At 37.5% G+C, this 17,163-nt stretch overlaps 1 protein-coding gene across 1 annotated transcript in view; it reads left to right on the forward strand.

Moving 5' to 3' along the window:
- The window catches only part of CNTN1 (contactin 1), a 106,942-nt gene that overhangs the window by 37,000 nt on the left and 52,779 nt on the right, over positions 1-17,163 (forward strand). The window contains 4 exon segments of the mRNA XM_009583770.1: positions 605-722; positions 2,400-2,550; positions 3,045-3,172; positions 5,811-5,986. Coding sequence (XP_009582065.1) covers positions 605-722; positions 2,400-2,550; positions 3,045-3,172; positions 5,811-5,986 — 573 coding nt within the window.

Below are 17,163 nucleotides of genomic sequence, written 5' to 3' on the forward strand. Positions count from 1 at the left end.
TTACAAAATATCTCACCACTCTTTGTGCATATTTATACACAGTTTTTTAGAAATAGGTCATGTACTTCATTTTGATTTACTGAATTTTCTTTTTATATTAAAACAAGATAATGGAAAATAGTTTATACTACTTCCCAGAGGAATCTTCTGAAAAACTACCTCATTGGGACTTGTTTTGACCTTTCACTGTTGTAAAACAACGTACATACAATATAACATACTGAACACGGAGCATGGTGAAACAAAGCTTATGTGCATAAATTGAATTTAATTTCTTGTTTCTTATTTCTGTATCAGTAGTGTTTGCATTGGTATGGTAACAGTGGACTGAAGAATAGATGTGTGTAGTGCCACTCAGCTATGAATTTTCCAGAAAAATATCAACACTGAATCTTTCTTTAAAAAAAGAAGCTGAACACATTGTCACAAAGACTGAAATGTAACATGGATAAAAAAAAATCTCATCGGTGCCTGAATGTTGTGTGAGGGACTCTTTTCTGAACACTGTCACTAAAAAAAAATTTTAAAATGTGGATGGGTGTGAAGTCTTCAGCATATGTAGTCTATATGAATATCTTGTTGTTTTTTTGATTCTGTGTTTTAGTTCCGGAAAGGTGAACTAAGAATGCAAAGTCTGAGCTTTGACGATGCCGGCATGTACCAATGTATAGCAGAAAACACGCATGGAGTTATTTATGCAAATGCTGAACTGAAGATTGTGGGTCAGTGGGATTATTTGCTCTATTTACTATTTCAGGTTTGAGTAAGATAGCTGTCGTATTTGCAAGCATTGTTTGGTAACAGATTCCTGTGAAGATAAAGCTAAGAACCCTCACTGAATCTAGGTGAGGTGAGGTTTTTTTGAGCTCCCTAGCTGGATTTTGGCAACGACTTGAGGAATCAAGTTACTAATTTATGGGGAATGTTTGCTGTATTATTTCTGATGTTTGCTTGCTGCTGTTACCCCTCAGAGGAACTGGTAGTACAGAAATTATATGAAGCACGTAGAGTTGCTGACTACCCTCTCAAGCTTGCAAAACTGGTTGAGAAGTGTTTTCTTTTTTGCTCATCTATGCTCACTCCTCTGTGGGGCAGAATCTGCTTATTTAGAAACCACGTTGTCAGTCACCACGTCTTTGAAGCTTTTCCTCTTCACTCTCCCCTTTGCTTTTGCCTTCTGCAACCCTTTCAGACCAGCTGCAATGTTTGTGTGCACTATAGCTGTCCCATTGGATGACTGGATATAGATATTAATCCTTTGTGTTTCCTTAAGGAGCACCCTGTTGAAAGTTTGCCTTTCGGTTCTAGAGTGCTCAGGACTAAAACAATTCCTGACATTTTTACTGATGTCGTTAGAGCAGGTGTACTGGCTGTATGACACGGCTTTCCTAGGAGATTTCGCTAGTTAGGGAAACCAGTTGCCTAGTTCCTAAGCAGTAGTTATCGTGGGTTCTTTCCATCTCACACTTGCCTTCAGACTTTCCCCAGAGCTAAACTATTCTCGACTTCCCCAACCCATTGCACAGCAATACTTCGTCCTTCACTGTTCTTCCATTACTATGTACTCACTACCAGCCTGGATTACCCAGAAATGAGCACTTTTTGCATGCACATTTTCAAAATTCAGTGTCCATAAGATGCAGATGTTTATCAGAGTTTTTCTCTGTACTGCTGTAATTAACTAATAGCCCTATTTCCTCAAGCTATGCACACACTTGCTGGCATGATTAACAATGATGGTACGCTAAGGTGCAAAATAATTAAAAGCATTTTTTCTTTTATTTGGTTACAAATGAAGAGGAAATTAGTAAGCAGAGGTCTGACCTCAGATACATAAGTGTGGTGCTTGCTACAGTCATGTCTCATTACTCTTGTACATCTGAGAGTGCACCTAAGGCCAGTCGGCCAAACAGAAAACTACAAAGAGGAAGAAAGGCACAACCTTAAAGTGGCTACAGGGGGCTTAAAACCACTGAAAAGTAAACCTAACTCTTACTTGAAAGTATGATTGAGTGAGCAACTTTTTACAGAAGTTGGGCTCTAAGAATCTAAATTTTCTTAGGACTGATCAAAAGGCCTTTGAAAGGGAAGAACTTGCTATTGATTTCCAGAGACTTTGATCTTGTTAGATTAAAATTACATGGAGATTCAGAAATCAACAGAAATAAACCTCTGGTGTAACACAGCATAGAACTACATAATGATTTTTTCTGTTTCTTTTAGGTCACCATCTACTTCTCACCACATCTCTGTATCGTTAATATTTTTCTCACTGGTCTGAATGATGGATACTTGTATACAATTCAATAGTTCTGTCATTTACCTTCATGTTGCAAACAAATTGTATTCCGCAGAAAAAAAACATTAACAGCAGTACTTGTGTTAATTTTTGCTTTCAGCTTCACCTCCTACGTTTGAACTGAACCCTATGAAGAAGAAAATCCTAGCAGCTAAAGGGGGCCGTGTAATCATTGAATGCAAGCCTAAAGCTGCTCCTAAGCCAAAATTCTCGTGGAGCAAAGGAACAGAATTGCTTGTAAATGGGAGCCGGTTAGTATTGACTGTTAGTGGACCCTGTGAATCATAAAAATTCTGCCTTATGTTTCTATTTATCCTGTACGCTAGTTCTCACTTTTGCAGATTTTAGGGGCAGGAGAATGTGTAATTTCAGGAAAATGATATGCCAAAATGTTACTAGCAGTGTGGCTCCAAATAGCTAGCAGGGTATCCAACTTTAACTAGTCTGTTTGGTGCTGTTCACATTTCAGAATTGAATTGAATCATAAAACTGTGAGAAAGATATTTGAATGACTACAAATGAATAAAAGTACACTCTCTTGCTCCAGCAATGTGAGGCATCTAATCATGACACAGTCTATTTAAATGTTTTTTACTATAGGAGTATTTATAAATGCAGTAGTTAGATATGAGCTTCCAACAGATGTTTGTGGTTTGTCTTTTCACTTACTGCAATTCTACTGAAAGTATTGCTTTCTAATATAAAAACCTAATTTCTCTTGATGTATTTTTTGCACTTTCAACAGTATACGTATCTGGGATGACGGGAGCCTGGAAATTATCAATATCACAAAGCTGGATGAAGGTCGCTACACCTGTTTTGCAGAAAATAACCGAGGAAAAGCTAATAGCACTGGTGTTCTAGAAATGACAGGTAAACCTCTAAATTGCATTAGTTTGTTTCAGGTAGAATCCCTTAATTCAAAATCACTAATTTTTGTTCCAGCATTACACTACTTTTGCAAGCCATTTTATATCTTTTCTTTCTAATTTAATTGCTCATTAAACAATGAATTGATGCTTTTAAAGCATATTGCTCAGTAGAAATCGCATATGTTTGCACAGTTCTGAGACTGTATCTCAATTTTCAGGGTTGATTTTTCCATAAGAGATTATTGAATCTGATCCGTTAAATTGACACATTTTAATGCATCCATTCAATTTGGTAACTTAGCGCTCAGGCTAAGGTATAGTTCTGGGGCCATGACTCAAACAGAGAAATGGGACTCGTACTGACCTTCCTTAGTTTTTCTTTTCTTTTCTTTTTGGTAGGGTAAGCAAGTTTGAGAGAGCATTGCAGTTAAAGAAACATGCATTAAATTCGTGAGATAGGGGCATATAGCCGTATGATTGCACTACTGAATTCCCTTCCTTTATGGGTATTAGTATTTACTGATTGAGTACTGATATCCTTAATTTTTTATTTTAAATCTGGTGTCAAATAAATAAATAGCTGTAGAATACAGACGGGAAAGATGACGTTCATGAACAGCTATGTCTATCATGTATTACTGATAGTAGAAGAGTCATTTATCAAATACATTTTTTAATGTCTGTTCCAGAAATCTTGCTGGATGTGACATCTCAATGCCACAATATTGATGAACTAATGTAAGAATTAATCTGTATCATCAGATCATATGAAAGCATTTTTCTGGCTGATTTATACCAAATTTATTGTACCAAATGAATTGTAAGACTTGATTTTGATTAATCAGATTTGTTTAATGTTTGCAGTTACTTTTTATCATCTTCTGCAGTTTTATATGTCTTAATATTACCCTCAGGCATTTCATTATTTTGAAAGGTTATGTAAATAAATATCCAGCCCCTTAATAGTTATATCATACCTTCTAAAATCAGGAAGAACATTTGCATACTAAATTTGCACAGTGAAACACTTAAACCATGTGTTTATAAACCTTACAAACTAGGTATAAAGAATTTTAAAATTTTGGAGAATTCTGCTCTGATTCATCTAAAAAGGAAAACCAAAAGACTAAGACATCTCCCTTGCATCACAGCGGAAGCGTGAGGGTCAGATGACATATTTCAAAATTATTTTCACGTTGTGGACAATGATGAGGGTTGACGAAGAATGCTTTGAAAATGGTATTCCCAGGCACATTGTGTGGCCCATAAAACTTCTCAGACATTGCATATGACTACAGGAAATTAAAAAGTTAAATCTGAAGCTGACAGGCACTGCAAAGTCTGATGGTTTTTCCCACACGCTGTTTGCTCACTGCCACCGGACCACTCTTTCAGCAAGTTCTTAGACTGGTAGAGTACTTTATGTAAACATTTAGAAAATCACTGGTGGTAGAACCAAATGCTGAACGTACAGGCACAGTGCCAGAATGGAGCAGGTATCCTAAGCATGTGTCTGTAACTAGGACTTTAGAGATCAGATGTTAACAGGTTGCTCCAATGCACTATGAGATACTCCATTCTGCAAAAGCCAGTAGTTGTGCCATTCTCAGTCTCAGTATTAAGCAGGTTTTAGATTATTAGGGTAGGATCCGGGGGAAGGTTTCTCTCCAAGGCAGATGGACAAGAAATGTTGGCTCTATTGAGGAATTTTTGCTGTTCTGTGTATGGTGGGGTGTAGTGTGCTCCTTGGAGCATGCTCAAACCTAGGTCTTAACTAGTAGCAATAGCTCTTTTCTTATGGCTATTGTCTTCCAGGTTTTGGTACCCTGCTCCCACTGTCATATTGGTGGGAAAGATATTATATGTCATGGTATGAGGGAGATATTCTGTGGCTTTTTGTTTTATGATAATATTTGAAAGAAAAGGAACAGGTCTCAGTTATCCAGTGAGTCCCTTCCAGAACGGTGTTGCTAATTTGCCATATGAGTTTGATGCATGTACCAAGATCTCTAGCAAGTGTCATGAGATCTCTGCCTTTTTTTGTCTCTGTAATAATAAGAGGCATTGCTGGGGGTTATACAGCTTTCTTCCTTTTGTTGTATTATTTTCTCTTCCTTTTCACATGTAGCTATTTGCATAATTTGTTATGCATCCCTTATATTGTTTCTCAGTAGATAAATTAAGATCTCAGTCCCTGCAATGCTCTAATGGAAATCTGAGTCAGCCTGACAACTGAATAGAACTTTCCATTCGTTAAAGAGACAGGTTTTAAAACATAAGAAATATTATAATTAAAACAAGAAATGCAACACAAGTCACATAAGATTCATCATCTGTCTTCTTTCTACCTGAGATGTAGTGAATGAATAAAAATAGCTTTACATAGTCAGTAGTGTGATTCAGAGACTGAAACATAGCCATTTTCAAAGGACAGCTAAATAGAAGTTAGGCATTTCGGTTGTAAAAGTTTTCCTTTGTTCTCTTTAATTTGGTCCTTTGAAATGTAGCTGCATGAATAACATGTAAACTAGAGTTTGAGGGAGCGGTTTAATGTATAATCAAACAGTTATGGAGCTAAGCTTACATTTGGATAAACATTTATTTATTGGAATTTTCCATGTTTGCTGTTAACTTCACAGAAGCTACAAGGATTACTTTAGCTCCGTTGAATGTTGATGTCACCGTTGGAGAGAATGCTACCATGCAATGCATTGCATCCCATGATCCCACATTAGACCTGACATTTATTTGGTCTCTAAATGGCTTTGTAATAGATTTTGAGAAAGAGCACGAACATTATGAAAGGAATGTTATGGTAAGATACTATAGATCCTTATTTAATAAGTGAAAGCCTAGTTTTCTTTATTGTGAATAACTGTCTTTTCTGTTTTACTTTTTCTAGTCTGTTGGTTCAGGTCTAGAAAAATGCGGTAGGCTTAGAACATAAAACACAATTACAATTTAGACACCTTACAGACATGTAGACACTTGCAGGTAGATACCTGAAGTCAGATATCTAAATTGACTTAAGTATTTTGGTACCTCAGTTAAATCCCACTCTGATTAATAGTGAATATAGCTGGTAAGTAGGTAGCCTGATCGTAAACAGGGTACAAATTATCTCCAAAAAGTATGCATATGCATTCACTTTTACTTACCCATGTTTTTCTCATCAACATTTCTGGAATTTGGCACAAGACTGGGCCAGATGGTGGGTAGGAGTCAAACAGTCTGTAAACACTGAGCAAGAAGAGTTTGTGTGAAGGCTAAACAAGTTAATACAAAGACACTCGTTTTGGCATATAGAAAGAGGAATCATAGATCTTTCATGTTTGCATGTATGGTTATCTTTTTACAGTCTTCTATCAGGCTTATTCAAAATTAATACCTCGAGTAGAAATCCCTTCTGGTTATGTCTAATCACATGCTAATTTACCTAATATTCAACAACAACCTCAGAGTGGTTGCCCACATGTGTATATATTTATTCTGTTATTCTGGGTTTAAATGATACAAAAATCCTCAATTTTGGATACCTTTTTTTGTGCTCCCAAGAGGAGCTGCGGATGTGGAGAGAAAAGGTTGCTAATGGTGCCTGTAGTGTCTGGGAACACCAGGGGCCATGTTCAGTTTCAGCTCCGTGTTCAAAATGATGTACCATATAGCAGTGCCTCCTGCTGAGTCTTTCTCCTACGCTGGCAATATTATTTGATTTTCCATGGACCAAGAGATTCTTTTTCTCTCTTTCTTTTTCGATGTCTGTTTATCTCCACGTGAGAAGATGTTTCAAGCATAACTACTCTAGTCTGATTTGGAACAAACCAGTCCTTTGAGGAGTCAGAGTTGCCTCAGCCTGCTCATTTGCTGCGTTGTAAGCATCCCTAAGAAGTCACTGCTCTCTTTCAGTGAGAGAACAAGTCCTTGTCCAACAAGCCAGTAGAAGTATGCTAAGATCAGCTGAAAAACATTGAAACCCAAAGACAAAGCCGTTTCTGCAGTTAACCTCCCGAAAGTCTGTGTCCAAACTTAGTAGCAGGGTACTAAGCAGTTCGCAGTATATTTTGTGTTGCCTCAGGAATTACAAAATACGTCGATCTACGCTAGTACACTAGCGTCATTCAAAATATTTCCTGCATGTGGCTATTAAGCCACACTTTTGATAGGTTTATATTTACACTTTGGTACTACTCAGTGCATAGGAGTACCTTGAAAAAGCTTGAATAGCCTCCTAATGGCATTAGTTTGTCCTTAGATAAAGTCTGGGATGAGCCTGAGTGTCAGTCAAAATAAGAGCTTAAAAAGTAAAGCCCCGTTAAATGTATACCTTGTAAAAGAGCAAATAAAACCACTGTGGTTTTGTCAAATTTTATTTAGTTGATTGTTTTTAGCTACCTGACAGAAGTCACACAAAGAAATTGTGTTCCATGAAACAGAAAATCAGGCTGCAAGTGTTGATGAATCAACAAGTGATTTGGTGTGGAAGGAAGGTAAAAATGCCTTTACCAGAGGACTTTTTAATGCAAGACCATGTAATGCAAGAGAAAGGAACCCGAACATTCTCCATCTGTTGGTCATACGTTGACCAACCATATAAAAGTTTTTATATCATTGACATACACTTTTGGGTTTTCCTCTTAATAATGAAAATAGAAGGAAATTGGATTTTTTTTCTTTTAGGGGAAATTAATTCTGAATTGTAATCCCAATTTTAGGGCACTTTCTAGCAAAGCACTTCAAGTGAAAAAATCTGGGGTCAAATAAGGGCCTCAGCAAGTGTGTAAGGTGTAATTCTCTGTGAAGATTGACTTAATATTTAGGTTCCCAGCCACCTATTTCATCTTCCAGGTAGCCAGTGGTCCTGGGTCTCCTGATCCCAAATTCTGATTAACTTTTACAGACCTTCTATGGTCTGCAGAGAGAAAGAGGTGGTTCACTTCATGTGGGTGTTGAATCCTGTGCTGGAAGATTTCCTCTTTCAATAGATTATAGAGATGGATACTCCACAGGATGCAGAAGTAGCTGAAGAGTGACTAACTCTTAATTCACTTAGACAGTTAAAGTTAAGTAGAATAGATCCAAACATCAATTAATTTATTTGTCAGTGTGTAACTCCATCTTCCTGAAAGATATTTCTTGGTTTGTGGTCTTCCTTTTGCACTTGAGCGATACTGGTAGAAATTATTTTAGCAGGGCCAGCTTCTTGTTTTGGATTCCTAAGCCTTTTTTCTGGGCTTTCAAATGCAAAGCAAGTGCAGATAATCTCTGTTCCTCTTCTACAGGCAGCTCGGCCTTAGCCACTCAGGACAGAGGGGACAGTAGGATTGCGTTTGAAGTCTGAAATTGCTATTTGTAGTTATTCGGTGATTCAGCACTTAAGTAATAACAAATGCAGAACTTTTAACAAATTCAACTAATCCAATACAAAGGTTTATATGGGATGTAATTAAGAGGAATATGCACTTTCAGTATGTCTGTTTCATTCATATATTACCGTATTCTTAACATTAAGGGTTTTTTCCTTGCTGTGTAAGCAAAGGGTTTTTCTCCTGCCTACCACTTCCATCTCTGGCAGTTCTCAGCTCAAGTCACTGGGTGGCAGATTTGCTCAGGCTTTCTCGGATGCAAAGGGGTGAGCTGTTGTGCATTTGACAGCAGCAGCCCTGGCTGCTGGGCTTTAAGCAGTGGAGTCCCGTGCTGCCACCCAACAAACATAAAAGAAAAAAGTATTCCATCATGAATATTAAAGTTACTGGATATGTGATGCATGCTCTCTGTGCTATAATTTCCTGTTGATGAAGGATCCTCATCTGTCTTCCTGATAATATCTCTATTAATTTATGTGACAATGCAGATCAACATGCTGAAACTTGATACAGCTACAGTATTTCAGTTCTCAAAATAATACTAATATTGTTGTCACATACACATAATGGAATACTAATGAAATTCATGTGAATACCTGCATAAGTCTTCTTTCTTTAAATGGAAGCTTTGGTATCTCCATTATTTGCTGAAGGCAAAACTAATTTGCATTACATTAGTACTAAAACTCATTTATCAAAAGAACATTTGTCAGTGCTGTTTTGATTTCCTATGACAGTGATATTTAAAATGAAAAAAAAATATATTAATTGGTTAGCTTTAGAAGAGTCAAATGGAGTCTTTGAAATCTTACTATCAAATTGATTGCTTTTGACTTTATGTGTGGTTGTTTCTCTGATGTTTGATCGAGGAACTAAACATTAACACATCCTTTCAAGTCCCATAGAGATATAGCACTTCAAGTAATCTGGAAAACTCTAATGTTCAGTCGTTTGTAATTTATGGATCTGCTTTTTGTCAAGTGTATTTGAAGATTGAAAAGCTTGCTTTTAATATATATTTAAAAAATATACACTATTCAAATAAGGTATTCTTTTAAGTTTATTACAAAAGATTATTTTTAAAATGTGAAAGTGTGTAACTATTTTTTTTATACTTTTGGAGCCACACTAGTCCATTCGTATGGATAGTCAAGAAGAGGAACTCTGTAATTTAACTGATTCAAGTCAGAAACTTGTACACACACTTCGGAAGAGTCCAAATGTAGGCTATAGTAGTCTTAGTCACATATAGACATGCATATATTTTAAAATACTTTCCATACCATCAATGTTCCTATGTTTGCTACATTGTTTATTAGTTGTCTTAAATAGTTCAGTGAACCTGAAACCCTGATATTTTTCTCACCGTTTTGTCTTTAATAAATTAAATTAAATTGCTATACAAGTGTTCAGCAACTTGGCCTGCTTGCAAATAACTTTCTTTTGTAAGAATTGAAAGAAAAAGGAAGTGGTGATGGAAAAACAAATAAGGCCGGTCACTAAGTTTTGTCATAGAGACAATTGACTTGTTGGTTGCTCACGTTTTCTCATATTAGCAGTGAGATTATCAAAAGAACATAAGGAAAAACTGTATTTGGGTACCTGAGACCCTTTCACGCCTACCAAAATGCAGGCTTGTATCACTCTATCATGTAATAATCTGTATCATTTAAAGTAAAGTACCTTACTGAAGTGGTTTGTAAGTTCTATTCTTGTCATCTAGTGTGTTTTTCACATCCCACAGAAGGTAATATCCTTATTTTTACATCAGATATAGTTTCAAGGCTTCATGCTGCTTTGTGATCATAATTTATCAAAAAAAGCATTCCATGGAGCCCCACTCGAGATGTTGAGTTCCCCTCTCCTCTGCAAAACCAAAATAAAGCCAGAAAAAAACAGAATTCCAAAATGGTAGGTGCAAAATTGGAATGACCAAGACTATTTATAAGAGAAACTTGCAGCTCGTTGCTTTATTTTTTTTTAAGATAAACAATATTTTTTTAAATCATGAGAATTTTGGAATTACCTTAAAAATTTTTTGCATGTCAAAGATTCTTGGTTTCTATTGTTTGGTACTCGAGTTTTGTTAGGAAATTTACATCTTGCATTTAAAAAATACTGAATAGTAGAAAGCAATCATTCCGTTCCTATTGTAAAAGGAGAAGAATCAAACGTGCGTGCCCTCAAACTCTCTGCTGAACTTCTCAGTGATAGGATTAACATGATTAACAGTTTGAAGCATCTGACATATGAGGAGAGCCCAAGGCAGCTGGAATTATGTAGCCTCCAGAAGAGAAAGCTCTGGAGGATCTTGTCAACATATACCTGGTGAGAGGGAACTAAGGAAGACGGAGCCAGACTGTTCTCGTTAGCACCCAGTGAGTGGACAAGAGGTGACAGGCAGCAACTGAAAAACAGGAAATTCCAATTAAACATAAGGAAAACTTTTTCATTGTGAAGGTGGTCAGACATTGAAACAGGTTGCCTGGAGAGGCTATGGAGTCTCCATCTATCAAGTTATTAAAAATATTTGAACTGAAGAAGGCCCTGAGCAACCCGTTCCAGTCAACCCTGCTTTGAGCTGGGAGGTTGGACAAGGCACACCCAGAGATCCCTTCTGACTTCAACTATTGTGTGAGTCTGTGATGGTTTAATATAGTTGTGTAAAAAAATACAGTTAAATGAAGTGTATCAAAGATTGTATTGAGTGTTGAAAGAAGATGGCAGCAGTATTTTGCTCAGCCAATACATTTATATGCTGGTGCACAGTTATTTGTCTAGTGGGATATCAGCACCTTTCACCACAAGCAGAAGCTCCAGTGTTTGAAATAAGGAGTTAAGGTATTGGACCAAAGCTTGGTACCAGCAAGAATGAGGTCATTTTAGAAAATGTATCATGGAAATTTATGCTTTGTTCTTTCTAATTTCCATCAAAATAGGAATTTTAACACTCTGAGAATTGGCAAATCATTTAATTTTAACATTTAGGAATTATTTACCTTACCAGCAGCTTTAATGATGGAATTTTTTTACAGAATTGGTAGGGAATCTTTCCCGGGGAGTTCACAGGACAAGAAAGGTGTCCTTACTGATGCTGGACATTGCATAACATTGACACAACTAAAAAGCTCTCAGAATGAGGAGTGTAGTTCAAGATGGTGCTGACACACCTCAGTGTCATGACTGCTACCAAGCAGCAATTAAGACCTGCTGAATCCACGGTGTGCTTTGCAGTGTTCATAGGTTCAGGGACGTGGCACAAAGGCAACCAAACATGTTCAGCACAGAACTTGCAGGGCTCGTAGCTCAGGCTCTATTCAGCTTTGAAGTCGCTTCTGAATCCAAGCTGTCTGTGTATAACTTGTTCTGGTGTCCCTGCAACCATTATACAGTTAACCTTCAATAGTGTGGACTTCACTGTATTCTCAAAAGCTTTTTTTTCCTTATGCAAATATTATTCATCTTACTTTATCCCTCTCCAAAGTACAGAAAACGTTGCGGTCTTCTAGGACCACATTCATAATATTCTGGAGATGCGTGGCCAGGCAGTTACTTCACATTAAAGAGCCTGTTTTCTTCACTTTGACTGTAAAAGGTGGTTAGTTCAGATACCAAAATCCACACTACAGATGTCTAAAATAGGTGAGATGAATTCTAGATTGGAGACAGCATTTGCCAAAAAGGAAAGTTCTCCAAAACAGCTGTTTTTGTAAACCACAGAGAATAAGTTGGACTATAAAAATTCTATTAGAGGAGTATAGCGTAATACCTGCTCGGTTTTTGTCAACTATTATAAATTGCAGTTTCTTGGCTGGATATGGTAGACAAAGGTGTTTTACTGCATGCTCCTGCTTCAACATATTACTGAGTAGACACTTATTTTTATCATATAAATCTCTCCTTGCACATTCCACAGTTTTCTGCAGCAGAAAAGATACAAAGATTTTAATTTTAATTTTTCTTCACTGCTTCCCCTGGTAATCCTCCTTGCAGAGTGTGGAGTCTAGCTACAGCTATATGACAGGAAACCAATAGAAACTTCAGGAGGAGAACTGAAGAATTAGAGAAGAATGTTTAGATAGGAAAGCTCAGTTACCCACTGACGAGACTGTGTATGGATTGGGAAGAAGAGGCTGTGTATGGATTGGAACAAAACCTGGGAGACAGCGTCATAGTGAGCTCATTCAGTACAATCTGTTGAATATATTGAGGGGGCAGGTGATTGTTCATGAAGCATGGCCAAGCAAGTCAGCTGAGCTACTGCTTTTTCTGAAAAAGAGTTGCAGGACTCTCCAAAGGCACTGTCTCAATACCTTGCTTTCAGTGCCTTGGTGTATTAGGGAGATGCTTTAGACATGAGTGAGTTGGAAGTCACATATTTTGGCTAGGTTTGAGGTAAAATTTAGAGGCTAGGGCCTAATAGTAACATAGTGAGCATGGAATGAGATGGATGGAGTCAGTGGTTAAGAGCAAGGAGGGGAGGGAAAGCAGAAGACGTACTGCTGAGGGTGAAGCCAATGAGCCGTTAGCTCTGACAGAAGCCTTTGAGGAAACCTATTATTAATCCACAGTGCTATTTCCAGCACAGAGAAATGTAGTCTGTTTAGAAGATCAAGATATGCCAACTTCTGTGCTAGAATTAAAAAACTGCACTGCAAAATCAGTTGACTGTAACTTTATGTGCTTGTGAGACTTCACAAACTACCAAAATCCATGTACCATCCCTAGTTAGGTAGCAGGAGCTGAGAAAACCAGGTGTGAGCACTACTCAGAGAAATGTAGTTTGCAGTGTATTGTGAATTTTCATCAGCAGCCGTAAAGTTGTGAGCCATAAGTGAACAAGTACCTAGGCTTTTTCTGTTGTTGGAGATGAAATAAGAGGGCATATTACCACAGGGATGTTGGTGCAAAGCACAGTGTCCTCAGGCATACTCAGTGGTATGCTGAATGGGGAAGAAATATATTTGTTGGAAATATTTCCGAGTCCACATTGCAGGGGTGGAATTAGCACTCTACTTCCTTTACACATAAATATAGTTTGCTGAAGGAAGAGATTCTTCAGTGGGAATGATTCTGTCATCATTATCCTGCTGAGTTTTTTATTTACCCGTAACTTTCATGCCAGCCATGGCTTATAAAACAAAGTGAGATAAGCTCTCTTGCGAATAGGATTGAGACAATAGAGCTGCACTGGTGATGGTGTCCCCATGTCATCGCTGATCTCAATATCAGGAAAATAGCTATAATCACATTTACATTAACATTTGTCAACAGCTGTTGGATTATCTGTTCTGCTTGTTTCTACCACATAGCAGATCCTCTACTGGCAGGAACAAAACAATTCACGTGAACTCACTGAGAGTTAATAATTTTAGGTACACATAATAGAAAAAGATGTTTTAAATTATTGCTAGCTCTGGAAAAGCTGATCTCATCACCAAGAATCCCATCTCTTCCACATTACTTCTTATCGATTCTCTTATCATCTTACCTCCACTGTGTATTAAACACCTCTGAAGCTCAGATGTCTAGTTTTTTAACCTGAATTTAAAAAAAGAAGACTCTGTCTCTGCTTACCAGGTTCTTCTATTTCTGCCAAGTTAGTTTTATTATTACAAAGGGCTTGTTAGGTTCATACTAACGTAAGTTTCTTTCTTTATTGTCTCTGAGGTCCCAACAGAAGCAGATACTGCTTTCAATCAAAAGACTAGATTCCTGTAAATTATTTTTGATCACACAGGGGCACTTTCTGATGGCTTTCAGTAATTTAGTGCACTGGCAAAGGTGATAGTCAAAAGAGAACAGTGAATCTCAGAAATAGGTCATACAATGCTATTTTTGACATCACTATTAAAGCATAAATATAGGGCTCATATGATGAAAGTCTTTGCTTGAAACTTGGTAAATAACTGAGTGGTGAACCACAGATACCCTTGGAACATCCCTGAGTACTGCTATCAGTATTTCCAGTCTGTGATTCAGTTTTCTCTGAGTTAAGGAAGGCATTTTTAAACTTAGCCAAACTGAGGTTTTTGAATGAAAACATACAGTGCATTCATATCTAATTTGTGGACAGAATTTGCTGATGCCAATGCTCTCTATTTGCTTTGTAAGCTCTTCTTTTACCACTAAGAACTTAGGCTTCTTCTGAGGTATGGAAAGCTTCATCACCAACTGCATAAAACCTTGCTCCAGGAGAGCTTCTAAACCAACAAGATACAATACCATATCTATGGGTTGTTGATTTTTAAATTATGTTACATTTTCCTGTCTGTTTTTCATAATTTATATTTTAAGACCAAGTTTCCGTAAGAGAAATTAATGTTAGAGCAAGTATATGGGCACATCATTAATAAATATAATAAAGTATTTTAATTAGAGTGCTAACATAGGAGTTAATGAGTATTAAGACTATTAAGAATTTGCAGTCATTTGTTATTGAAGTAATAATACGATTATGAGAATTCTAAGTTTACGCAGTTTTTCTAAACCTTATTGCTTTGCCCAACCTTTGCTTATGTTTGTTTGCATATCAAAGTGCAAGCAATGATCAGAGATTCACAGGCAGTGTGGTTCTTTCTAGGATGTTAATAAACTAAAGGTTTATACACAGCACTCAAATAGAGAATTGTTTGTCTCTTTTATTAAAACCAAAACCAATAAGAACAAAACAAAAAAAAATCCAGGAACTGAAAACTTAAGGAGTTTGAACTTCTGCAGCTTCTTTGTTGTGATTTTTTGGAGGGCAGAGGAGCAGGTAGCTGCCCTCTCTGCTCCCGTAGAAGTACTGACACTCCCACTGATTTTTCTTCCTGAAAGCCGTTGACAGCGTTGCTTAGCCCACTGTAGATGAAAAAGCCTTACATGTGGTTAGGCAGCCAGCCAGCCAGTGTTCACTTATGCAGTAATCCCCACAGATTTTCAAAGGATGCTGTCCTGAACGCAGTTCCCCTGGAGTTCTCATGAATAAACGGGGGGGGCACCTGCACAGAAACGCCACTGTCTCAGACTCAGCTCATGTCTGTATCCTGTGTGCACTTTGGCAAATTAAATTAAAAGCCCTGTTATGTTAGTCTTGAGTGCAAAGTGTGAAAATATATATATACACACATGGACATAGTTCAATAATAACTAAAAGAGAAATGGTCAGAAATATATCAAGAACATTGGATTGTTCACTGATCCAACTAATCTGTTTGATCATTGCTAACAGCCCTTGTGTCACAATTTTCACAAAATTGAAAAGGTACAGTGTAACCTACATTTCTCTCTGACCCTATGAAGCAATCAGCTGAAGTATTGCTAGCCAGGATTAAGCAGTTTCTTTCATGTGTGCTTGATTCTCCTTTTGTCCAATCACTGGTTTACCTCAGTAATTTCTTAAAGACGTGAATTCTTATGCTGGACCAAAAAAATTGGTGTTAACAGATTTCAGTTTGTGCTGAACTTTTATGCCAGCAGAATTTGAAGCTGGCATCCAAAATCCTTGCTGGAGTTTGGAAAGGAAAAGGATGGTTTTATCTGGCTATTTTAATCTCCCCTAAATATAGACTCTAAACTGACATTCTAGTTTCAGAACATTTGGAAAAGATTTAACCTCACTTTTTTTCCCCCTTCCTTTTCAGTCAGGAAACATAAACTGGGTGACATAGCTTTATTTCATTTCTTCAGGATGTCTAAATGCAGAGACACTAAGGACAGCCCATAGTATTTGAGATTGTATTGAAGGTCTTTGTTGTTCCCCAGAACCTTCCATGATGATAGCACTAGTTCTTACACATAAATATTTAGCAATTTCTTTTTTACATACCATTTTGCATCTGAATTCCTTTTGTTCCTGCATGCGAAGGTTTCAGGATTGCAGTGAGTTATCTCAGTGTTTGTTTTTTAAAAAAATTGTATTTCTGAGCAATCTGCAGTGAATTAGGAAATCTGAACGTTGCCCCTTTCGGTATAGTGTGGTATAAATCCATCTGTTAATCTTTTGTAACATTTTGACTCCCATGAAAGCAATCAGATTTTGGAGGGAACGTTTGGGTTTTTTCTGGGATACCTTTAAGACTAACACATGTATAACCCTGTGATTTAACATAGTAATCTTTTTCTGGAATAAAATGCAGGATAGCTAAGCAAAATATTTCAAGTGTGTTATTTTTAAACATTTGTATAAATGTCTTAACATAAAATGTGTTTTTCATTAAGAATAGCTGTGGTGTATCTCGTGGTCTCTGTTCTACTCCTTGTTTTAAGGTGCACATCAGTTACTCAGTGGGTTCACAGAAGTGTCATAGACAAAAATACTTCATTCAGTTTGCCTATCTGTACAGCCACAGGTAGCAGCAGATAGCGGACCTTATCGCCATCTGAAAACAATCTTCCCGATAGTCTAGCATTGGTGAAGAGTGTTGAGGAAGGGATAGGGTCTATGATGATGATGATGAGTGTATGAGCCTCGTTGAACGGTGAATTGCTTCCCTGGAGGTCCTGCTGCCATTTGCCAGGGGGGATAGCGTGGCTGGCAGGGCTGGGGCCTCGCCAGCAAGGGCCCCATCCCGCAGGGCCCGAGGGAGGGCAGCAGGGCAGGTCTGGTGGTGGCAGCCAAGGCCGGGCACGGCCCAGGGTGGCTGGG

Source organism: Fulmarus glacialis, unplaced genomic scaffold (assembly GCF_000690835.1).
Source record: "Fulmarus glacialis isolate BGI_N327 unplaced genomic scaffold, ASM69083v1 scaffold15008, whole genome shotgun sequence".
In the NCBI taxonomy this organism is placed as follows: domain Eukaryota; kingdom Metazoa; phylum Chordata; class Aves; order Procellariiformes; family Procellariidae; genus Fulmarus; species Fulmarus glacialis.